This window comes from Perca flavescens, chromosome 8 (genome assembly GCF_004354835.1).
Source record: "Perca flavescens isolate YP-PL-M2 chromosome 8, PFLA_1.0, whole genome shotgun sequence".
In the NCBI taxonomy this organism is placed as follows: domain Eukaryota; kingdom Metazoa; phylum Chordata; class Actinopteri; order Perciformes; family Percidae; genus Perca; species Perca flavescens.
Genome location: NC_041338.1, coordinates 35,032,514 through 35,055,695, shown reverse-complemented (window position 1 = coordinate 35,055,695; position 23,182 = coordinate 35,032,514). Strand labels below are relative to the sequence as shown.

General features: G+C 42.0%; 1 protein-coding gene across 3 annotated transcripts in view; it reads right to left on the bottom strand.

Annotated features, from left to right (window-relative positions):
• The window catches only part of LOC114559631 (uncharacterized), an 88,395-nt gene that overhangs the window by 7,820 nt on the left and 57,393 nt on the right, over positions 1 to 23,182 (bottom strand). For all 3 annotated transcript variants that reach the window (XR_003693132.1, XR_003693133.1, XM_028584402.1), the window contains 3 exons: positions 13,074 to 13,246; positions 7,640 to 7,753; positions 3,707 to 3,858 (listed from right to left, as the gene is read on the bottom strand). Coding sequence is in view for 1 of the 3 variants with exons in the window: in XM_028584402.1 (XP_028440203.1) it covers positions 3,707 to 3,858; positions 7,640 to 7,753; positions 13,074 to 13,246 (439 nt within the window). In the remaining 2 variants the exon portion in view is untranslated. The remainder of the gene's footprint in view (positions 1 to 3,706; positions 3,859 to 7,639; positions 7,754 to 13,073; positions 13,247 to 23,182) is intronic.

Here is a 23,182-nt window from a genome sequence, read left to right as displayed (position 1 = left end):
GCAGAAGCACACGGACATGGACACAGATACACACACACACGGACACACAAACACATGGATACATACACACACACGCAGAAACACACGGACATGGACACGGATACACACACACACACACACACGGAGACACGGACACACAAACACATGGATACATACACACACACACGCAGATACACACGGACATGGACACGGATACACACACACACACACACACACACACACACACACACACACACACACACACACACACACACACACACACACACACACACACACTCCATCTTTTCTATTCTGCTGTTTGCTGTGTTATATCATTATTATATCTGTGGGTATTGGAAGGTTTGTGACATATTTTATGGACCGGCCTGCCAGCAGTCCTGACGTCAACCCCATTCAACACTGCTGGGATCAGCCTGGGTGTGCTGTTCGTGCCAGAGTGACCAACATGACCACGTTGGCTGACTTGCGACAAATGCTGGTCGAAGAATTGAAGAAAGAAGAGTTTGATGTGGACAAGACCCTGTTGACCCTTTTCTATAGGTCCTTTGTTGAGTCAGTTGTCACCTTCTCCTTAATCTGCTGGTATGGGTCCATTACTGTAAAACAATAAAACGCCCTCTCCAGGTTAATTAAGGTGAGCAGCTGTATCACAGGTTCTTAGCAAAAAGGCCTGGAGGAACTCTATCAGAAGCAAATGCTAAAAAGGGTTGAATTCATCCTGTCAGATAGTTCTCATCCCTTACGGGCTGAATTTCAGATGTTGCCATCCGGATCTCGCTTTATACTTCCAAAACTCAGAACAAACAGATATAAACACTCCTTTGTACCTGCAGCCATTCTACTTTTTAATTATAAAGAACCATAGATAACTTGACTTATTATTTATGTTTTTAAATTTGCCTGCAAGATATGCAATCTCTGTATTTTGTGTATGATTGTGTGTGATTTTATTATACTACCTGCTGCATAACAAATTGCCCCACTGGGGGACAAATAATAAAGTAACTTGAACTTGAGAATGGGATGTCATCCCACAGCAGTGTGTGACCAGGCAGGTGACCAGCATGAGGAGGAGGTGCCAGGCTGTTGTGGCTGTGTATGGTTCTTCCACACGCTACTGAGGCTCCTGTTTGTTAAATGAATACATTGTTAAATTGCCAATATGTCTTGTTTCTTCAAACTTCAATCATCCAATCCACCAAACACCCAACGAGTCAGTGGCAGAATAGGCTGTTTGGCATCGGCAGAGAAGATTTGGCAAATTTTTCATGGGCGCAACCCACATACTCAGCGCTGCTGCTCATCCCACAAATGCATGTTCCTTTCAAATGGGGAACCAATTGATAGGGAACTTTCCAACGGTATAAGATTTATTGCCAAAAAGCATTGTTACCACAGATAAATAATTTACCAAAACACAAATGTCCTTACTTTTTGTGCTAAGTTTAGTTGAGCCACAAGATGGCAGTATTACACTACCTTTTGTAGTGGACCTCAATGCAGACCGGACTTCTCAAAGACCCTCAACTCCAGTCCGGGAGATACCCAGCCCTGGTTTATGCTGCTTTCACTTCCTAATATTATCACCCATTAAAGACCTTTAACTGCGTCTCTGTCCTGTGGGTTTGGTCTCTGCATTTTGGGGTTGAAAAAGCTGTATTACACAGGCTAATCGATTGGAATCTGAATAAGTATATTTTAATTGAAACGAATGTGAGTATGTAGAAATGAAATGGACATGTATTATAGCAATGAAAACTGAATGGATGGAAGTGTTTGCACACATGGAAACATGAATCCAAGCACTGTTAGAGGTTAAAACATGTTTGGAGTCACTGTATATTCCTGATATGTTTATGGAATTGTTGTATGTAGCATTGCAATTGAATTGGGATGTTGATTGCCGGTATGAGTGTCAAATGCTGCACATGTGACACGTGCTGTTGATTGAGAGATGCTCCCATTGATAAATGATCGTCTATTGTCCCACACCCGGGGACACAGAATGGGTCTGTTCCCTAGTTTCCAGGGGGGTAGTAGTGTTATATATGTACCCTGTGGGGGTAGCTGTGGGGGTAGTAGTGGTATATATTTACCCTGTGGGGGTAGCTGTGGGGGTAGTAGTGTTATATATTTACCCTGTGGGGGTAGTAGTGTTATATATTTACCTTGTGGGGGTAGCTGTGGGGGTAGTAGTGTTATATATTTACCCTGTGGGGGTAGTAGTGGTATGTATTTACCTTGTGGGGGTAGTAGTGTTATATATTTATCCTGTGGGGGTAGCTGTGGGGGTAGTAGTGGTATGTATTTACCCTGTGGGGGTAGTAGTGTTATATATTTACCCTGTGGGGGTAGCTGTGGGGGTAGTAGTGGTATGTATTTACCCTGTGGGGGTAGTAGTGTTATATATTTACCCTGTTGGGGTAGTAGTGTTATTTACCCTATGGGGATAGCTGTGGGGGTAGTATTGGTATATATTTAACCTGTGGGGGTAGCTGTGTTATATATTTACCTTGTGGGGGTAGTAGTGTTATATATTTACCTTGTGGGGTAGTAGTGGTATATATTTACCCTGTGGGGGTAGCTGTGGGGGTAGTAGTGTTATATATTTACCTTGTGGGGGTAGTAGTGGTATATATTTACCCTGTGGGGGTAGTAGTGTTATATATTTACCTTGTGGGGGTAGCTGTGGTATATATTTACCCTGTGGGGGTAGCTGTGAGGGTAGTAGTGGTATATATTTACCCTGTGGGGGTAGCTGTGGGGGTAGTAGTGGTATATATTTACCTTGTGGGGGTAGCTGTCGTATATATTTACCCTGTGGGGGTAGCTATGGGGGTAGTAGTGTTATATATTTACCTTGTGGGGGTAGCTGTGGGGGTAGTAGTGTTATATATTTACCTTGTGGGGGTAGTAGTGGAATATATTTACCCTCTGGGGGTAGTAGTGTTATATATTTACCTTGTGGGGGTAGCTGTGGTATATATTTACCCTGTGGGGGTAGCTGTGGGGGTAGTAGTGGTATATATTTACCCTGTGGGGGTAGTAGTGTTATATATTTACCTTGTGGGGGTAGCTGTGGTATATATTTACCCTGTGGGGGTAGCTGTGAGGGTAGTAGTGGTATATATTTACCCTGTGGGGGTAGCTGTGGGGGTAGTAGTGGTATATATTTACCTTGTGGGGGTAGCTGTCGTATATACCCTGTGGGGGTAGCTATGGGGGTAGTAGTGTTATACAGTATATTTACCTTGTGGGGGTAGTAGTGTTATATATTTACCTTGTGGGGGTAGTAGTGTTATATATTTACATTTACCCTGTGGGGGTAGTAGTGTTATATATTTACCCTGTGGGGGTAGTAGTGTTATATATTTACCTTGTGGGGGTAGTAGTGTTATATATTTACCTTGTGGGGGTAGTAGTGTTATATATTTACATTTACCCTGTGGGGGTAGTAGTGTTATATATTTACCCTGTGGGGGTAGTAGTGTTATATATTTACCTTGTGGGGGTAGTAGTGTTATATATTTACCTTGTGGGGGTTATAGTGGTATATATTTACCCTGTGGGGGTAGCTGTGGGGGTAGTAGTGGTATATATTTACCTTGAGGGAGTAGCTGTGGTATATATTTACCCTGTGGGGGTAGCTGTGGGGGTAGTAGTGTTATATATTTACCCTGTGGGGGTAGTAGTGGTATCTATTTACCCTGTGGGGGTAGCTGTGGGGGTAGTAGGGCTGGTAGTGCAGCGGCTCGTCCTCGCTGGCCTCTCCTGGTTCAGGACTTTCTCTCTCCAGACTGCTGACAGAACCTCGGTGAGGAGAGTCCGACACACTGAGCTCTCTGCCCTGAGGACACTCTGAGACACACACACACACACACACACACACACACACACACACACACACACACACACACACACACACACACACACAGTATGATTAGTATGAGACATTGCTGTTTGAAAGTTTTTTTAAGTACTGAGTCATATTTCTGTATTTATTGTAGATAGCTATTTTTTTTCTAGCAATATATAGCAAACGCACCCTGAGCCCACCTGTGTGCCCATGGTCTCACATGGAGGTGTGTTCAGGTGCATTCTTGGCGTATTGCTATCTCGAGGCAGCGGAAAGTTAACCTGACTCCACCAGATGGATTGCTTCGCATTTGCTCGGCATATCCATCTGGGAACTTTCCGTTGGAGAACTTTTGGGAAGGGGCGGAAATACTGGTTAGCTGATTGGATGAACCATCTGTCTATCACCTATGTTGGTGATAGACGGGCCAAATCAACCAATCAGATCCATGAAGCGTATGAAAATACAACCACAAGCCCGCCCCTGCTGCTGCAGGCAAAGCATAGCTCGGTAGCTCAGCATGCAAACGTGTCGGTAAAGGATATTTGCTGTTTGTGTAACGATAATTTAGGAATAAAAGACCCCATTTCAGGTTCACGGACCATATTCCAAAAGAAGGATCCAAGAGAAAAAAAGCATTAGCGAGCGGCTACCACTGTCTGAAAATCCTGGTTAGCTGATTGGATAAACCATCTGTCTATCACCACCTAACCCACCTCAAAACCAACGCTGATTGATTGGCTAACGGCTCCAAATTTTCTCTGCCTCAAGATGCCAGACTGATCTGCGAGTGGAAAACTGGAGCTCGCCAGATCAGGACGGTCTCACGAGGCTAGCGGAAAGTGATCGCGCACATTGACCTACACGCCCTAAACGCACCTGCGCCCGTAGATCGTTAAAATAGGGCCCTTAGTGTTTGTAGTCTAGAAAAGCGCTTTATAAATGCAGTCCTTTTTTCATTTGGCTTTCACATGTACGTTTTTATTATTCCACTAAAACTGCCTTACTTCCTGAGGGATGTTTTCTCACATTTATGTCCAGGTCCATTTTCTATTTCAAGACTAGAGGAATAAAACCAACATGCGCGCGCGTGCACGTGCGCGCGCGCACACACACACACACACACACACACACACACACAATCGTTTGTTTCATTGTCTTTGTGGGGACCCATCATTGACAAAATGTATTCCCTAGCCCCTTACCCTAACCTTAACCATCACAACTAAATGTCCAGGTCCATTTTCTATTTCCAGACTAGAGGAATAAAATCAACATGCACGCACGCACACGCACACACACACACACACACACACACACACACACACACACACACACACACACACACACACACACACACACACACACACACACACTCGTTTGTTTCATTGTCTTTGTGGGGACCCATCATTGACAAAATGTATTCCCTAGCCCCTTACCCTAACCTTAACCATCACAATTAAATGTCCAGGTCCATTTTCTATTTCCAGACTAGAGGAATAAAATCAACATGCACGCATTCATGCACGCACACACACACACACACGCACGCACACACACACACACACACACACACACACACACACACACACACACACACCACAACTAAATGCCTAACCTTAACCTCACCCTCACCCTAACCATAACCTAATTCTATCACTAATCCTAAAACCAAGTCTTAACCCTCAAACAGCCCTTTAAACTCTGCAGACCCCCACAAGTATACTGTTTTTGGACCCCATGAATATAATAAAACAAGCCCACACACACACACACACACACACAAACACACACAAACACACACACACAGATAACTCCTGAGCGCTGAAGGGGAGCTTATGAAAGGTTATGAGGCCGGTGTTTATCGCTGTTTACCTCCCTGTCATGATCCGCGCTCCGCTGGCGGCAGTTTTGTCATTGAACTATTACTCACAGATGCGGTATGATAGCGGCTCGCATCTGATGGTAAACAAACCGACTCTCGCTCTGCTTCAGCGGGGCCCCTCACAGATCATTTGTAAATAATAACCATCAGTTCAGTCGTTCTCCGGGTGGATAAAAAAACGGGATCAGACCTGATGTGTGGGGCTGATATTGTTCTTTTAATAAAAACTGGGATCTGGACCAGTCGGTGTCATCCCCCTGTGATGTAACGGATTTGATTCACATTGAGAGATTACACGTTTATTAACACCGGTGGTCTATGGGAAGCCTCTGGTGTATCATAATAACCAGACCCAAATGGAATCTGCGGATGTTTTTGCAGTTTTCAGCGGTGATTTACAATCTGCAGAATTTAGCGGACAGTTTATATTTTGCTTGGGGAGGACATGTGTCATCCTAAGGTCTATTTACAGCCTCGGATTTTGTGTGGTCCGGATAATAACCCTCCCTTTATCTAACAAGAATATATTTTTTTTTTTAGCTTTTAGATACAACCTCCCCATTACCAGACATATAAAAGCATAATTTCTAATCAAATGTGGCGTAGCGTGTACAAAATTGGATGGGACATAAACAGAACATTACATGCGGAAAAATAAGATGTCCTATAAAAAGGGCAAGTCTTACTATTCTGAGTTAGGTTTCTATTTTTAGGAAATGACTCGTTTCACTACTACTGCATTGTCTTTGGTCTTTGTAACTTTGGATACTTGAATTCAGGTTCACACTAGTCCAGATCAACGACAGCACATTTCCAGGATAATTGCCTCACATCCGGCGCTGTCCCCTCTTTGTGTGTTGCCGTTCTCAAACTCTGCGAGCTACACGCTGACAATGGCAAGTTTTAAAGAAAATTTGGATGGCGCAACAAGGCAGGCCTGTTGGTTCTTTCGGGGAATGATTGTAAAGATTTACAAAGAATATGTTTACGGCATTTCCTCTTTAAATGGGACGTTTTGCGACAGATTGGTGGGATTTTTCTGTGTAGTACACACGGAGATACACTGGTAAGAGCTAATGAGGTTTAACCATGAATCAGCTAATTTAAATAGCTCACATTACTGGATTGTGTGAACAGTTAACTTCACATAGCTATTCTAGTGGCGTTTTCGTTTGCGGGGTGCAAATGTTCCACCAAAACAAGTTCCTTCCCGAGACTATTTAGCAGAGCCACCGTCGCTGCGTCCAGAACTTAGCGTCGCCCAAGACGATTGTGATTGGTTTAAAGAAATGAAAACAACCCAGAGCGTTTCTTTCTTCAATCCTGGAATTTATGTGTGGTAATGCAAGACTAGGTTCACACAGACACCTAAGGAAACATTTTGTTAATAATACGTCCTAAAATTCGTGTTAGGCCCCTGACACACCAACCTGACGGCTGACCGTCGGCAGAAAAGGAAGTCGGACTGATCAGTCAGCTCCCCGAGGTCCAAAAAGTGCGCAAGACGTAATACAAAAAATTAAAACTTGTCACGTGGGTCTGGCTTCTCCAGCATATAGTAATGGCTGCTCGTTCGAAATACGATCTCGTATGTTTCTGAAAACATTTTAAGCGAGAAATAGGCTGTGCAGTTGCTGAATCTGTCTTCATTTTAGATCAACAAAGGTCAGTTCAAAAGATTTTCGTCAGATTTTGAGAGGCCTTCGTCATTGGTGGAGTGAGTCCGACTGCCCGCCCTCCGACTCAGCAAGTCAGGTCGGCCAAACGGTGTAAATTCTCAGGTTCTTTGTAAGGTTGTTGGTTTGGTTTCAGTCTAGGTGTAAAAATGTCTGTCACATTTTCTAAATATAGCTAAACAGTGAGGGACAGGAAGCTGTCCAGCTGCTTGGTGTCTCTACCTGAGCAGTCCTTCCTCTGTCTGTCCATCTTGTCCACGCAGTCCAGAAGGCCGTCGATCTGAACCTTGATAACAGTCAGCTCCCTCTTTATGGCAAGTAGCTCCGCCATCTTCACTGTACAGAGACACAGAGACAGAGGTGAATGAGCACAGTGTGAATACAACATAAGCTAAGCAGTGGCACACTGTTTTGTAAAACTATGTGGACATCTTGAGCTCTTTTAACTTTGTGTCTTAATCGGTGCAGCCAGGTTCCAACATCTGGAACGATGTCAAACAATCACATAGAAGTGTAATTTCCACATATTGTTTGGTGAGACTGTGAGACACCGAAAAAACGCCCACATAAGTCGTTTGTTCAAGCTGCAATTATGACTCGTATTTACATTTCTAATGGCGTCGCCCTGTAGTAGACGTAGTAGTTATGACCGGAGCAAAGCAGGAATAAGGTGAGGAAGTATGAGAGCGCCAAATTCAGGGAAAGGAGTCAAGTTGGAGCGATGGATGGGTCAAACAAACACAAGAGTTTCACCCAGGGGACGGGTTTTGTGTCCCGTTTGAAAATAAAAGTAAAAGGTGAGTTTTTAAGATGTGTCTTGGTCTCAATACCGGACTTAAGACCAATTTTTGAAGGTCTTGGTCTCGTCTGGGAAGCGACTGCATTTTTACTAGGTCTTGTCTCGGTCTCGGATGAGGAGGGCTCTTGATTTTTTTCAAGACCGGTGTTAAAACTTCTAAATGCAACCAATGACTCGACTCATATCTAATTTGAAATTTGTTACCATAAACCCCCCCCCTCTCCCGTCCCCCTTTGCACACACTCTCAAAAATGTGAATGCGGGAGACAGGACAAGAAGCTCTGGTTGTCTAACACAAATCTGGTCTTGGTCTTGACTCGATCTCGCTCTGCTTTGGTCTCAACCCCTCAAAGTCTTGGTCTTGACTTGGTCTCGAACCCTCAAAGTCTTGGTTTTGACTCGGTCTCAAACTCTCAAAGTCTTGGTCTTGTCTCGGTCTAAAACTCTCAAAGTCTTTGTCTTGACTCGGTCTCAAACTCTCACCGTCTTGGTCTCAAACTATCACAGTCTTGGTCTTGTCTTTGTCTCAAACTCTCAAAGTCTTGGTCTTGTCTCGGTCTCAAACTCTCACCGTCTTGGTCTTGTCTCAGTCTCAAACTCTCACCGTCTTGGTCTTGTCTCAGTCTCAAACTCTCAAAGTCTTGGTCTTGTCTCGGTCTCAAACTCTCACCGTCTTGGTCTTGTCTCAGTCTCAAACTCTCAAAGTCTTGGTCTTGTCTCAGTCTCAAACTCTCAAAGTCTTGGTCTTGTCTTGGTCTCAAACTATCACAGTCTTGGTCTTGTCTTGGTCTCAAACCCTCAAAGTCTTGGTCTTGTCTTGGTCTCAAACTATCACAGTCTTGGTCTTGTCTTGGTCTCAAACCCTCAAAGTCCTGGTCTTGTCTCGGTCTCAAACCCTCAAAGTCTTGGTCTTGTCTCGGTCTCAAACTCTCAAAGTCTTGGTCTTGTCTCGGTCTCAAACTCTCACCGTCTTGGTCTTGTCTTGGTCTCAAACTATCACAGTCTTGGTCTTGTCTTGGTCTCAAACCCTCAAAGTCTTGGTCTTGTCTTGGTCTCAAACTATCACAGTCTTGGTCTTGTCTCGGTCTCAAACCCTCAAAGTCTTGGTCTTGTCTCGGTCTCAAACCCTCAAAGTCTTGGTCTTGTCTCGGTCTCAAACTCTTAAAGCTTTTTGAAGTGTGTTAGAAAGATTTTCCTGTCATAAGTCGGCTCAAAAAGATACTTTTAAGTGCCCATATTCTGAAAAAAAAAAAAAAAAAAATCACATTTTCTGGGATTTGGGTGTTATTTTGTGTCTCTGGTGCTTCCAAACGCATACAAACTTTGAAAAAAATCCATCCATGCTGAGTGAGATACGGTTTCTGCACTGCTACAACACACACAAGTTCATCATAATCCACAAAAGAACTACTTACATGTGAACCCTCATTTAGAAGAAGTGTCCCAGCTAATCCTGCCTTGTAACTGACTGAAGGTGGAGAAACAGCCTTTCTTTTACTGTCTATGGAGCTAGCTAGCTGACATGATCTACATCTGAGCTACTGCGCATGTGCGAGTGCAATCAAAGATAGTACAGAAGAAGAAGAAGAAAAGAGGTCTCACTCTGTAGCTAAAACAGAGACCAGGGGAAAAGAGGATCTGCAGCAGTGAGAGAAAGCTGTGCAGTACAACAAAACTATGAATTTTTTGTGAAAATTAAACCATGTAAACCTATTCTGGTACAACCGTAAAATACAATTATGAACCTGAAAATGAGCAGAATATGGGCGCTTTAAAAAAAAAATCTAAGTGGTTTTGCAGCTCCATGCCGATGCAAATGACCCCTGCAGCCACCGAGCCTGTAGTCCTGCACGCTGCACTCCCACCGCCTTCTACTGCAAGAGCAACAGCTCTCCAAACGACCCTGAAAACTACTTCACTCCTGAAAAGCTTTTCGACCTCTTGCAAAGGCAATCTAATTTTTTTGTGATGGGGCAAAGTAAAAACCTATTAAAGCTTGTAATAAACTAGTATAAACAATTCTTATTTGCCACGCACTATTAACTCAGCCTAATTGCGAGCACTGATAGACTCGGCTGTGTTATAGCAGGAAGGAGAGCCCCACGGTACAGAAGCTTTTAATGAAGAGACCATCTGGCGCTCCCCCCCCACGCCGCCTTCTCTGCAGCACCCTGGGGCCCTACCGCCGAGACGAGCCGTCACACATGCGGGAGAGAACAGCGTTTTAGAAAAGGAAAGACTCGTGTTGAATCCAGATTCAAAGATTTCAGAAAACAAAGATATTACGGCCACACGTGCAGTGGTTTACACATACTCAAGTAGTGTACTTAATTAAAAATGTTGAAGTACTTGTACTTTACTTTCATTCCACTTTCTACTTCTACTCCGCTATATTTTAGAGAGACATAAGGTATTTTTTACTCCACTACATTCATCTGTTACAGCTTTAGTTACTAGTTACTTTAGTTACTCCGCTACATTCATCTGTTCCAGCTTTAGTTACTAGTTACTTTAGTTACTCCATTACATTCATCTGTTCCAGCTTTAGTTACTAGTTACTTTAGTTACTCCGCTACATTCATCTGTTCCAGCTTTAGTTACTAGTTACTTTAGTTACTCCATTACATTCATCTGTTCCAGCTTTAGTTACTAGTTACTTTAGTTACTCTGCTACATTCATCTGTTCCAGCTTTAGTTACTAGTTACTTTAGTTACTCTGCTACATTCATCTGTTCCAGCTTTAGTTACTAGTTAGTTACTAGCCGAGGCTCTTGAGTGGGTTTGAAATTCTAAAGCATTTAAATGCCATCAGCCGGGTGTCTGTGTCTCTGCCCTCTCTGGTTAAAAGCATTTTAACATTCAAACCAACACAACTGTAGTCATAATATTTCTTTCCATCGTTTACACTCCGCAGGGGCATAACCCCACTTATGACTTTTTATGCATCAATGATCATGTGGAACGCAGATCTGACAACCTAAAGCACAAGACACAAATCTGAATAAAGATAGTCCTCCTTGGACAGTTGGTTTCGTGGAGGTAAAATACTCAACATGCTAGAAGACTTAATATGTACAAATTAACATGTAAGTGCAAAGATGTTGTAATGGAAAAAAAAACTTGATGCCATTTTAATAATCGTCTGAGACTTTCGGATGTTAAATTAAGAGCAAGAAGAGACCAGGAGTATCATGAACGCAGTCAAAGAGTTCAATCCACTAAAAGGGTTTCTAATATGTGGTTGACACAAAACTGGAAGAAAACAAACATCCGAGGGAAAAGAAGGAGGGTTATTGGAGAGACAAGATTCAGGAACCTTTATCGCCAAAATCATCATACAAATTCAAGGAACCGCGAAGGACTATGGTTACTTGTGACCAAATTACAAACTGGCTCCGTGAACGCGGTGTGATTCACGTCATGTCCTGCCTCCTGCACGCTCCACCCAGGCTCCACCCCTCCCCTAGTCTCGCATTGCCAGACCTTCCTCCACAGCGCTGTGGAGGAGGGTCTGGCTAGTCCACACAGCATTCTGGGATGGGAGAAAAAAAAACCTGCTCTGGTTTATTGGCATTTATTTAAACCAATCACAATCATCTTGGGCAGCATTAAACACCGGACGGAGCAACAGCGCGCTGCAAAATAGTCTCAGAAAGGAACTTGTTTTGGTGGAACATGTGTACGTTCAAAAATAGTTTTAGTCGTGCAACAGAAAACTCAGATTGGACAGATAGTCTAGCTAGCTGTCTGGATTTACCCTGCAGAGACCTGAGGAGCAGTTAACCATAGTCCTCAGAAATCCACCGGAGGTTAGAACACCAACACAAAAACACCTAAACAACATTTTATAATAAAAATGTATTTCCAGGAAATGTCAACGCATCCGATATCCCCTGTTGTGTACTACATGTGTGAAACAGAGCATGTGAGTGGAGCACGAGCGAGCAGAAGGATTTTAAATTTTTTTTTAATTAAATAAATACTCCATCTCCAATATACACTCTTCTTTCAGCTCTGTTTTTGGTCTCCAACTCCTGAGAAAAATATTTGGCTTTTGAAATGCGAAATGTTTAACTTATGCAATACTTACCAAAAGGCCACAATTGTTCCCTTAAATACATAGACGTAGATATATGAACATTTTGCTTCGTCAGTGAACAGTTGTGTTTCTATAAAAAAGTTAACTGTTCGAGTTTTGAGGTTTTCAGCAACACAAATATGTCATCGCCATCGGGCTGTAACGTATCTCCATATTTCGTCACTTTAATTTTATTTTATAATTCAATGCTGTTAGTCACCCTTTGCTTCTGGCTGTTGGTTTTTACAAATATTTAGACAGTGACAAGGCGATTTTCTCGGAGCTTATCTGAAATAAATAACTTTTATTTAAGAAATGTTTTTTAAAATAAACGATTTTGGACACACAATAGGATAAAAGGTTATGTGAACTACAGTATGTGAATTAGGAGAAGTTGAGAATGAATCCCATTTTCGTTTGTATTGTCCTTATTTTGATTAGTTAAGAACACCCACCTTAAATTAAATATCTTTTCACAATCCTAAAATGTTTTCGTGTACTGATGACAAAAATCGAGTGGTTGTTTAAATGTAATGTGTATAAATTGTTGCCCTTTGTTTCTAAAGCATGTGACTAACGACAAGAAGGTTTATCGGTTTAATATGTAATTTATGTTGCTAGTCTGGTATCTGGTCCCTTGATGTAGATAATGGTGTCTTGTTAGCCTGTTTGGACTGGTTATATTTTATTTATGCATGACACAATAATATAATAATTCATTCATTCATTCATTCATACAAGTTTTTCACCCAACAGCGACGATGTGCAGCGTCTCTTACATTTGCTGTCGGAGGAGGATCTTGCGTTGTTGCTCCTGCTGGCACCTCTGTTGCTCTTCATCCTCAGAGCTGCGGCAGAGGAAGAGGAGGAGGAGGAGGAGGAAGGGCGGGGCCGTTTGACAGGACTGGGATCCACCGGGGCCAAGGAGGGGACACGCTGGTAGTCTAACACCCTGCAAAACACAAAAACACACACACACACAAATGATGCACAGCTGCCCCAGGATCTTACCCTAGAAATCTAGACCCTGCACCCTAGCGGCAGCAAATGTAATTTGCAGCCGGGGTCAGTTTAGGCACTCTCCGTTGGCTTGCAAGCTGGAAAAACCAAACTCTGGTCAGGCCAATCACATCATGTATAGAGTCGGTGGGGAAGGGGCTTATGGCTGCTGCTGCCGGGAACAGCGGTCTTCTGGAAGACTTGGAGTTCAGCTTTTCTTTGAGAAAAGAACAACGAACGGCACTGAAGTCATTCTTAAAAAAGGAAGATGTGTTTGGAGTTTTGCCGACCGGATACGGCAAAAGTTAAAAGTTTAATCTATCAACTAGCTCCGCTACCTTCTTCGTTGCTCTGGTTGGTTGTAGCGCTATCCTATTACGGGCAGAGCGAATATGAAAGACAACCGTTTATCCCGCCCCTCCAATTGAGCTCCGTCAATGGTGAGTTCCCAGACCCAACATCTGGATGTGGGTCTGGCTTGTCAGGCTACCAGGCTCTGGTTTTTGGCTTTCTTGATTGTTTTATTAAATGTGATGAAGTGGAGGGTAATTCATGTCAGGAACAGATTGAATCTTTAGGTTTGTGGGATGAGTCTGTGAAGTTATTCATAATATATGGAAATAAAGGCCCAGATCTGGCTATTAGTTGGTACTGAAGTGAAAAATCCAGTTAATTTGTGGCATTGCCCTAAATCCGTGGTTCCCAACCTGGGGTCCGGGCACCCCCAGGGGGGGCGGCAAAGATCATAGGGGGGGCGCGAGTCTTTATCTGGTTTGAGGTTGAGGTAAAAAAAATGTTTTGCACATGTTAAACAAATTATGATAATACACTACAATATCTAATGTATACAAAAGTCTGTATGAAAACTATATATTTTGTTGTATCCTCATTTTTCCTCTGTATCAGAAAAGAAAGTAAGGCTCTATCTCGAGAGTTACCTCAACTTCGGTTTCGGGTGGGGGTGGGGGGCTCAGCTTTTCTTAGACATGAGTAGGGGGGGCGCCAAGGAAAAAAGGTTGGGAACCACTGCCCTAAATGATTATTCCTGGTTCCTTTAAATGCGCCACCAACAGTTGAATGCAACATGTTCTACGTCCCTTCTCTTCAGGTCAAAAAGCATTCTGGGATATGCACAAACACATGAACAGAAAGAGAAGGAGGTCAAGGGGAATAAAAAGTAAATTAAAATAGCTTGTTACTAAATCCTAGCAGAGTGTTTGTTCCACCAGTATCGACTTGTCTTACTCTTGGGGTTAGGGTGAATAAGCTAAATTCCCAATAAGTCGGCATGTTCCTTTAAGTTCAGAAAAAAGAAATTGTGGTTTGGGTTAAATTCCGATGCTACTTCACTTCTGGTTACGTTACGTGACGCAGAAGGCCACGTAGTTCTGTGAAGTAAAAATAAATGGCTGTTTACTTTGCTTTTTAAACGGGACATGAACCCCGGTCTCCTGGGTGAAAGTCCCGTTTTTGTTTGACACATCCACCAACTTTTCTTGTGCCAATCGTGCGTCACACCTGAGGTGAATGCGTTCTGTTTACAAGTCAGATTTTTCCTTGTTTTAATTAGCTCTAGCCAGGTTAGCCATTGTTAGCAATCCCAGTTGTTAACAACGCATTACACAGTTTTTTTTGTGTGCATACACACAGCATAACAACACTTCCACAGATAGAAGATGGACAAGAATGTGAGTACGACTGATTTAGCGAGACACAAATAAGACGGAAGTGCTAATAATTGTATGTTACTAGCGCTTTCGCTACTGTTGATGCATGGGGCAGCCATGTTGGATTTTGAGCTCCCGGGTACTGTGAGGTTGTCCAACTTCCGAGCTCGGAAATCCGAGTTCAAGGGGTGTGTTTCCGACTTTGACCTCGGAAAATACAACATCCGAGTACAAATGCAACGCACAATTATACTTTGTCACCTTACTTCCTGCTTAGCTCCCGTCATAGTTACTATGGCCACTAGAGGGCGCCCCCACTATAAACTTAAATATGGGTCATAACTGCTGCTTGAACAAACGACTTGTGGGAGCAATGTTCAGGGCAGGACAGTCTCAATCTAACTAGTGGAGTTTAATACGGAAACATGAAACTCTTAGAGCGGCAACGTGAATGTGATCCAATTACAGCCGATCTAAAAGGCATGAATACTGAACTGCCAGTCAGAGTCTCTCTGTGTGTCATCATTCATCATCCGGTACGTCTCATTCATCCTCCGATACACTGATACCTGCTGACCGTGCGTGTCATCACACTGTGAGGACGCTGATCTGTTCATACACTCACGTTGTGGGGACTTGGCTTACATCCAAGGACAGAAAACTCAGTCCCCACAAGGATGAAAATACAAAGACTGGGAAGGGATATATATATATATATATATATATATATATATATATAAATAAAATAAAAAACATATAAACCTTTATTTATTCAGGGAAGGTTTACTGAGAGGCAGCCTCTCTTTTGCAGGAAGGCCCTGATCACATTCACACAGTTCCACATTCATACCTGGAAGCTGCCCAGTACAACCACAGTCTGATTTGCTGGCCACTGAGCAGCTCCACTGGAGCGGTTGGGGTTAAGAGCCTTGCTCAAGGGCACCTCAGTGGTGGTAACGTTCTTTTAATTGAATTCTTTTGAATTAGAATTCTTTAAAATAATGGACCTTTTTCACAGCAGACATGTTGACTTGTCATAGTAGGAAAAGCACAGCTGAGATTGATAACCTTAACGATGGCTCAATCCCATCAAGTGTCCCAGTAAGATATTTCAGTGAGTCAGCATGCACAATAACAGGACCTCTCCTAAGTGGAATGCAGCCATCAGTAATGGTTTAATACCAGGACCTCTCCTAAGTGGAATGCAGCCATCAGTAATGGTTTAATACCAGGACCTCTCCTAAGTGGAATGCAGCCATCATTAATGGTTTTGAATACACCTGTGATTTTCCTACTATGACATGTCAACATGTCTGCCGTGAAAAAGCTCTATTTCAAATTATCCTTTAAAGACACCTCAACATAGGGCTGTGCAATTAATCAAATTTGAACCCCGATTTTGATTTTGGCTCCTAGCGATCACAAAAGCAATGTAATTCATGAAAAAACTATTATTTTGCACATTACATTTGCAAGTTAACTTTTATTTTGTCTTGTGTTCGGAATGACGTGCGAACTGTCGCCCCTCCCGGAGACTAAACTCATTCAGCCAACAACATTTGAATATATATTTTTATATTATTTATTTTAAGGGGAATTCAAAAAGTCCAACGGGAAAAGTATTAACAGTCCAACATTATTTCACTGTTGATTTGTTTCAATGTTTCACTATATTTTAAGTTCAGTAAATGCAACAAGTCAATGAGTGATTGTGTTTAATAATTATGATTTCAATATTGACCAAAAAAGCTGTGATTCTGATTTTTCCCAAAATTGATCAGCCCTAGTTCAGCAGGGCGACAGAGGTGTTTAAACCCTGAAGGACGTTCTCTCTGCTGCGTCCACTGACCTGCTAACGCAGAAGAAATACCTCTAAGTTCTTATAAAAGTATTAAAATGATCCATAAGGAAATTAATTGAGACTGAAAGCTCTAACCTCACAATGAAGCTGCATTTGAAAGTCAACTGAAAGTCAATTTAGTCTCAAACCGGCGGCACAGCTGTCACCTGCTCGTGGTGAGCAGGATATTTATGAAGGACGGAGCAATTTATCTCATAGAAACTGATTTTTCATTTCATCAAATAATCCCACATTCCCCTGCTTTTTGTAACTGACGCTGATATTGTGTCCCCCCAACTCTGATAGAGTGTGTTGTGCTGCAGGTGAGATCTGACTGACATCTCCAATTTGATGCAGGGAGCGATAGACGAAACAATTGGGAACACAACGAGCAGCCTATCCTCTCCCTGTCAACCTCTGCTGTCTATCACGGCAGCCATCTACAGCTAGAGGAGGACAGGCTGCAGGGGAAACATGAACACACTTCATCTCTTTCACCGTCACATAAATACGCATGCATAAACACACACCTGCGGCATACACACACACACACACACACACACACACACACACACACACACACACACACACACACACACACACACACACACAGTTTAATTCAAAGGCTTCTTGAGTGGCGTAGGAAACATTTACACTTCAAAAGGCCTGAGGGAAATCATATAATGTATGTGTGCCACACAAACATGTCATAATGTTCAGGGAGGATTTTCACCGACAGGCTGCAGATATTTTCCGGGTCCCCGCAGGTTTTTGAAACAAGTATTCTGATCTGGATTTTAGTTCTCAGCCTCGTAAAACTGACTGCGAGCCTGTACGTGAACTCAGCTACAGCACGTGTCAAACTCAAGACCCCTTGCAGCTTTAGATCTGGCCCGTATATTTAAAAAAATCACTTAGTTGTGCACCAAACCTAAGGGGACATGAAAAGTTTAGTTTAGTTTCATGTGCTCACACGAAACTTTCATGTGCGCACGCAAAACCTTTTCATGTGCACACATGAAACTTTCATGTGTTCACATGAAACTTTCGTGTTCGCACGCAAAACCTTTTCATGTGCGCACATGAAAGTTTCACGTGAGCACATGAAAGTTTCGTGTGAGCACGCAAAACTAGTGTGGGCCCATGAAAGCCGTAAAGCCTGAGACGATAGTGAATGACCACAGTAAAGTTCAATAGTTGCACTAGGCTATATTTTAATCTAGGTCTTCATTATAAGGACATTGTTGCTTTGCTTGCAAGTCGTCACCATAGGCTATATTGTTTTGATACGACATTTAAAATGTAATCTGTTCCGGCGCAAAAGGGACAGCGATTTGGATCAGGCAATTACTTTCATTTATGAACAGTTAACATCTGGCCAACTCATGGATATACTGTAGGTGGATTTAGGGCCTACACAAAATGCAAGGAGAATGGATTAAACAAAGGAAAGAGAATATTCGATTAACACGAGAACTGAACGGGATAACTCTAAAACGCTTAACGTGAAAAAGGTTTAATGTACCTAAACAACGATCAATGATCCCCAAATTTCTCTCTTATATTGCTCCTAATAACCACTGAAAACTGTCAAAAAATATAACCCAAAGTCCTATTATTATGGACGTTATCTGACATTAATTAAAATAAAAAAAAATTAAAATAGCGTTTCTGCTTCACATTTTCAGCAGGGCAGAGCGGCTGTGGGTTGACTCCCAACGGTTCTCATGGGCTGTATAAGTCCTATAACGTGAACAAGCTTAACGTGGTTTAATGTACCTAAACAACGATCAATGATTGCCAAATTTTTTTCTCCTATTGCTCCTCATAACCACCTAAAGCTGACCCAAAGTCATATTATTGTGGACGTTATCTGACATTAAGCGTTTCTGCTTCATTGAGGCTATATTGTAGGAAAAAGCTTAACGTGGTTTAATGTACCTAAACAACGATCAACGACCCCCAAATTTATCTCTTATATTGCTCCTCATAACCACCGAAAACTGTCAAAAAATCTAACCCAAAGTCATATTATTGTGGACGTTATCTGACGTTAAGTGTTTCTGCTTCACATTTTCAGCAGGGCAGTGGAGCGGCTGTGGGTTGACTCCCAACGGTTCTCATGGGCTGTATTAAGTCCTATAACGTGAAAAAGCTTAACATGGTTTAATGTACCTAAACAACGATCAATGATCAATCTCCTATTGCTCCTCAAAACCACTTCAAGCTGTTCAAAAATCGAACCCAAAGTCCAATTATTATGGACGTTATCTGACATTGAGCGTTGAGGCTATAGGAAAAAGCATAATGGTTTAATGTACCGGTATCAGTGATCACCAAATTTCTGGTTAGATTTTTTTACAGTTTTCAGTGGTTACGATAGGAGCAATATGAGAGAGAAATTTGGTAATCATTGATCGTTGTTTAGGTAGAATTAAACCAAGTTAAGCTTTTATCATTTTTGTCCCTGTTGAACTCAGAATGAGGAGATGGCTCCGTTGTCGAAACTAATTTAAGGCCTAATTATCTTTTGACAAATTGAAAGCTTTTTGGCATCTATATAAACTCATCGCCGCCGCATGCATCCTTTCTAACTGTAGTTCTTTGCTGCAGTGCTGCTGACTGTGGCACAGCACTGTTCATAACGGCGCAAAATGGGTTTCAAAGCGGCGCTCATGAAAACAAACCTAAGGTTTAGTTTCATGTGCTCATGTGAAACTTTCATGTGTGCACATGAAAAGGTTTTGCGTGAGCACATGAAAGTTTCACGTGCGCACATGTAAGTTTCATGTGAGCACATGAAAGTTTCACAAGAGCACATGGAAATAAACGTTTTTTTTTTTTTTTTTTTTTTTTTTTTTTTTTTTTTTTTTGCTCATGTCCCCTTAGGGGCTCCGTAAAACACACAAGTGTTTTTTTAAAATGCAATTACCTGACATTCAAAGCAAAATTTGGGCAGATTTGTCGACTCTGAGACTCAGAAATTCCCCCAGAAGAAGCAGAGAGAGAGTTTTCATATTCAAGCTGAGAAAAAAAATATTTGTTAAAAAAAATGTATCTTTGTTTTTGCTTGATTTGCTAAATTCTCTGATGGCTAAGGAACTCTTTTGATGACTTTTGTAGGGCTTCATGTCAACAAAAATGTGACAAAAAGCGTACAAAAATGTCTGAAAAAGCAACAAATTTACAAAAAGGTTACAAATCTGAGAAAGCCACAAAAAAGTCGGAACAAAAACAACAATAAAATTAAAAAAAACTACCAAAATGTTAAGAAAAATGACATGCGGTAACAAAAGCATGTCAATAAACTCTCCATGTCTGGCCGCTTGGTGGGATTCTCGCTTTCCAGTGTGGCCCTCTGGGAAAATGAGTTTTTCCCAGACTTTTATAGAATTCGAAAAAAAAAGCAAATGTCATGCTCTCATGTGCAAGCACTTCCATTACAGATCACACACTGGGGTTTCTGTCCCTTTTTAGCCTCAATGTACGAAAAGCCACATTTTAACTACTCCGGGTCATATTTGCACTTCGCCATCTTGCCTCCGAACATCAACACAAACTTAAAAGTGAACGTCAATGAAATTATGGTTACCGTGGCTACTGGCCAGAGCTAGACCACTGCACGGCTCTGAAGCGTGTCCGTTGAAATATATATTTTTTGCAAAATAAAAGACAAGTCCAAATTTCAGATGCTCATTTAATATTATTTATTTATTTATTTACTGACCAGCTGTCTGCGACCCACCTAGAATGGGACCAGGACCTACTGTTGAGACTTCTTATTCTTAATTTATAAGGGACAACACACATTAATCCACATTTCTGTAAATGTCCCAGTGTTAGCCAGCCGGCTAATTTTCAACTGTAGTAGACATTAGTACAGGTTAAACTATACAGACAGAAGTCAACAAGACATTAGTACAAGTTAAACTACACAGACAGAAGTCAACAAGACACCACACAGACAGCTAGAGCAACAGACAAGCTGTCCCCCGTTTGCCATGCAGAGCCACAGGAAGCAGCAAAGCACCAGAATATCTACACATCAAACAGCATCCACATTCAGTAGAAGAACTCATGCAAGCATCCAAACACAGCCAAGCAACATCGGCCACAAGTAGGGTTTAATATTTTTCCCGAAAATGAGATGAATCAGATCCCGGGAAATAGACAGCCCATATTCCGGGAATCCCGGGAAATGGCTGAGCAATGGCTGTGTTTTTGGTTTGTTTTAGCCCAAGTACTGTATTGATATCATTCAAATATGCGTTCCCAAAATTCCAAACTGACATTTTTTTATATTATTTGTTTCATTTTTAGGACTAAAAAAAAACCCGACAAAAACGTCCCCGTGAACACGTATCAATAGATTAAAATAACGTGACCATTTCACGAACTGCCATGAGACCGGGTTGGGTATAGAGGGTCGGAAGAAATGACCTATATGGTTGTATGGTTTGGAGTACTTGTCGGTTGATTCAGATGAGATCAATGGAAGAAACAAAAACATTAACAACTTAACACACACTTAACTACTTAAACTAATAGTTTAGGTATAGTCTAGCCACCGACAATGGTGGAATGCAACTAAGTACACTATCTTAAGTGCAAATTCGAGGTATGTAACTTTATTCTTACACTATATCTCAAAGGGTAGATATTGTACTTTTTACTCCAAAACATTTGTCTGACAGCTTTAGTTTTGTATATAAAAGGAATTAAAATGAGCACATCCTTAAATGTCTACAGCAGCAAAATTAATGCAGCAGGAATATTAATGCAGAAACATCAGATAGAAGAGGAAAAACTGCAGTAAAGGATCTAAATCTTCCACTCCTCCCTCTTGGCAACGGGCCACTGAGAACTGCATTGATTTCCTGAATTGAAAGTGAAAGTTTGTCTGAGCAACAGCAGAGCTGCAGTCGACACAACTCTCTCCGTTTCTCTCTAAAGAAACATTCAACTGAATCCAACAGCTTTTTCTCTACAACAGGAGAATCTCTGCCTAACACTGGTGAGTACACTGAGACAAACTGCACTCTCTAAATATGTGCTCAAAGTTAAAACCACAATCCAGAACAAATAAACTAAGTAAAGCAGATAAAGAAGGCCTGCTAGAAGCTAACTAGCCTAGCTTAGCTTCCCTTTGAGTTGTCCAAGCAAAGCACAGTGTCTAATTTGATCTTTTATTGCTTATAAAGGCAGACAACTGACGTCTTATATAACTGTGACACTTTGGTAAGAAGCCCTGAACTTCAAACTCTTTCCTCTCAGCTTCACTGTCTCTGTGCAAGAGCCTAGGAGCATTTTACTAACGCTCTGTTAAAATAACAAGGAAATGCACTATGGACTTTAGACCAGGTTTTTGTTGGTCAATGTCGCAATCGCTTCCAGCTGCCTCAAGATAGCAATACTCCCAGAATGCACCTGAACACACCTCCCTGTAAGACCAGCATGCCCAGAATGCATCTGAACACACCTCCATGTAAGACCAGCATGCCCAGAATTCACCTGAACACACCTCCCTGTAAGACCAGCATGCCCAGAATGCACCTGAACACACCTCCTTGTAAGACCAGCACGCCCATGGGCGCAAAGATGGGCTAAGGTGCATTTGCTATTTAAATGACTCGGGTGCTGGACGGTCTTAAAATAGCAAAGACACTTGCGTCGGGCTTTGTGCCGCGCTGCACCGGGTGCCACTATAGGGCCCATCAGGTCTTTGGACAGAGGAAGTGTGTAAAGGGTAGATGTCGATGAGTAGTCGTGAGACAAGATGGGATTTTTATTGTTTACCCAAATTAAGGCCAAATCGTGACATAAAAATTAACCAAGTTATGAAAAGCAAACAAAATATATACTATCAAGAAAATAAAGTAAATTGACTTGGGAGTCAAAACAATCAGATAATATAAATATACAACTGTTCACTAACTGACCTTAAATCAAATCACCACTCTGAGGACATCCAACAGACTTACATCCTACTCCCTCAGATGTTCCGACAGCTCTCCCTCGAGCAAATACTACTGCTAGGCTATATAGCCTGAAGCCCCGCCCCTAAAATTGGAACATACCCATACACAAGACATCTTGATGGCTAATAAATAGGCTCGTTCGAGATGAACTGCGCCTTGCCTGTAAAGTAGACGAGAGCAGGCGGCAGCAGCCGGGGGCGTTGACAAAAATCCGCTCTCAAGTCGGACAGTTTTCCAGCTGATTCCAGCAGCATTCAGGATGAACAGGAAGTGACAGAAACACTGGTGGTCCAATTCCGATTTAATAAAATGTTATCAGACCAATATATCAGCTCCTACACAGTCTCCAGTTGATTTTATTATGACAGAGTAGCTGTCATAATGCTCTACATGCGATCTGTTTT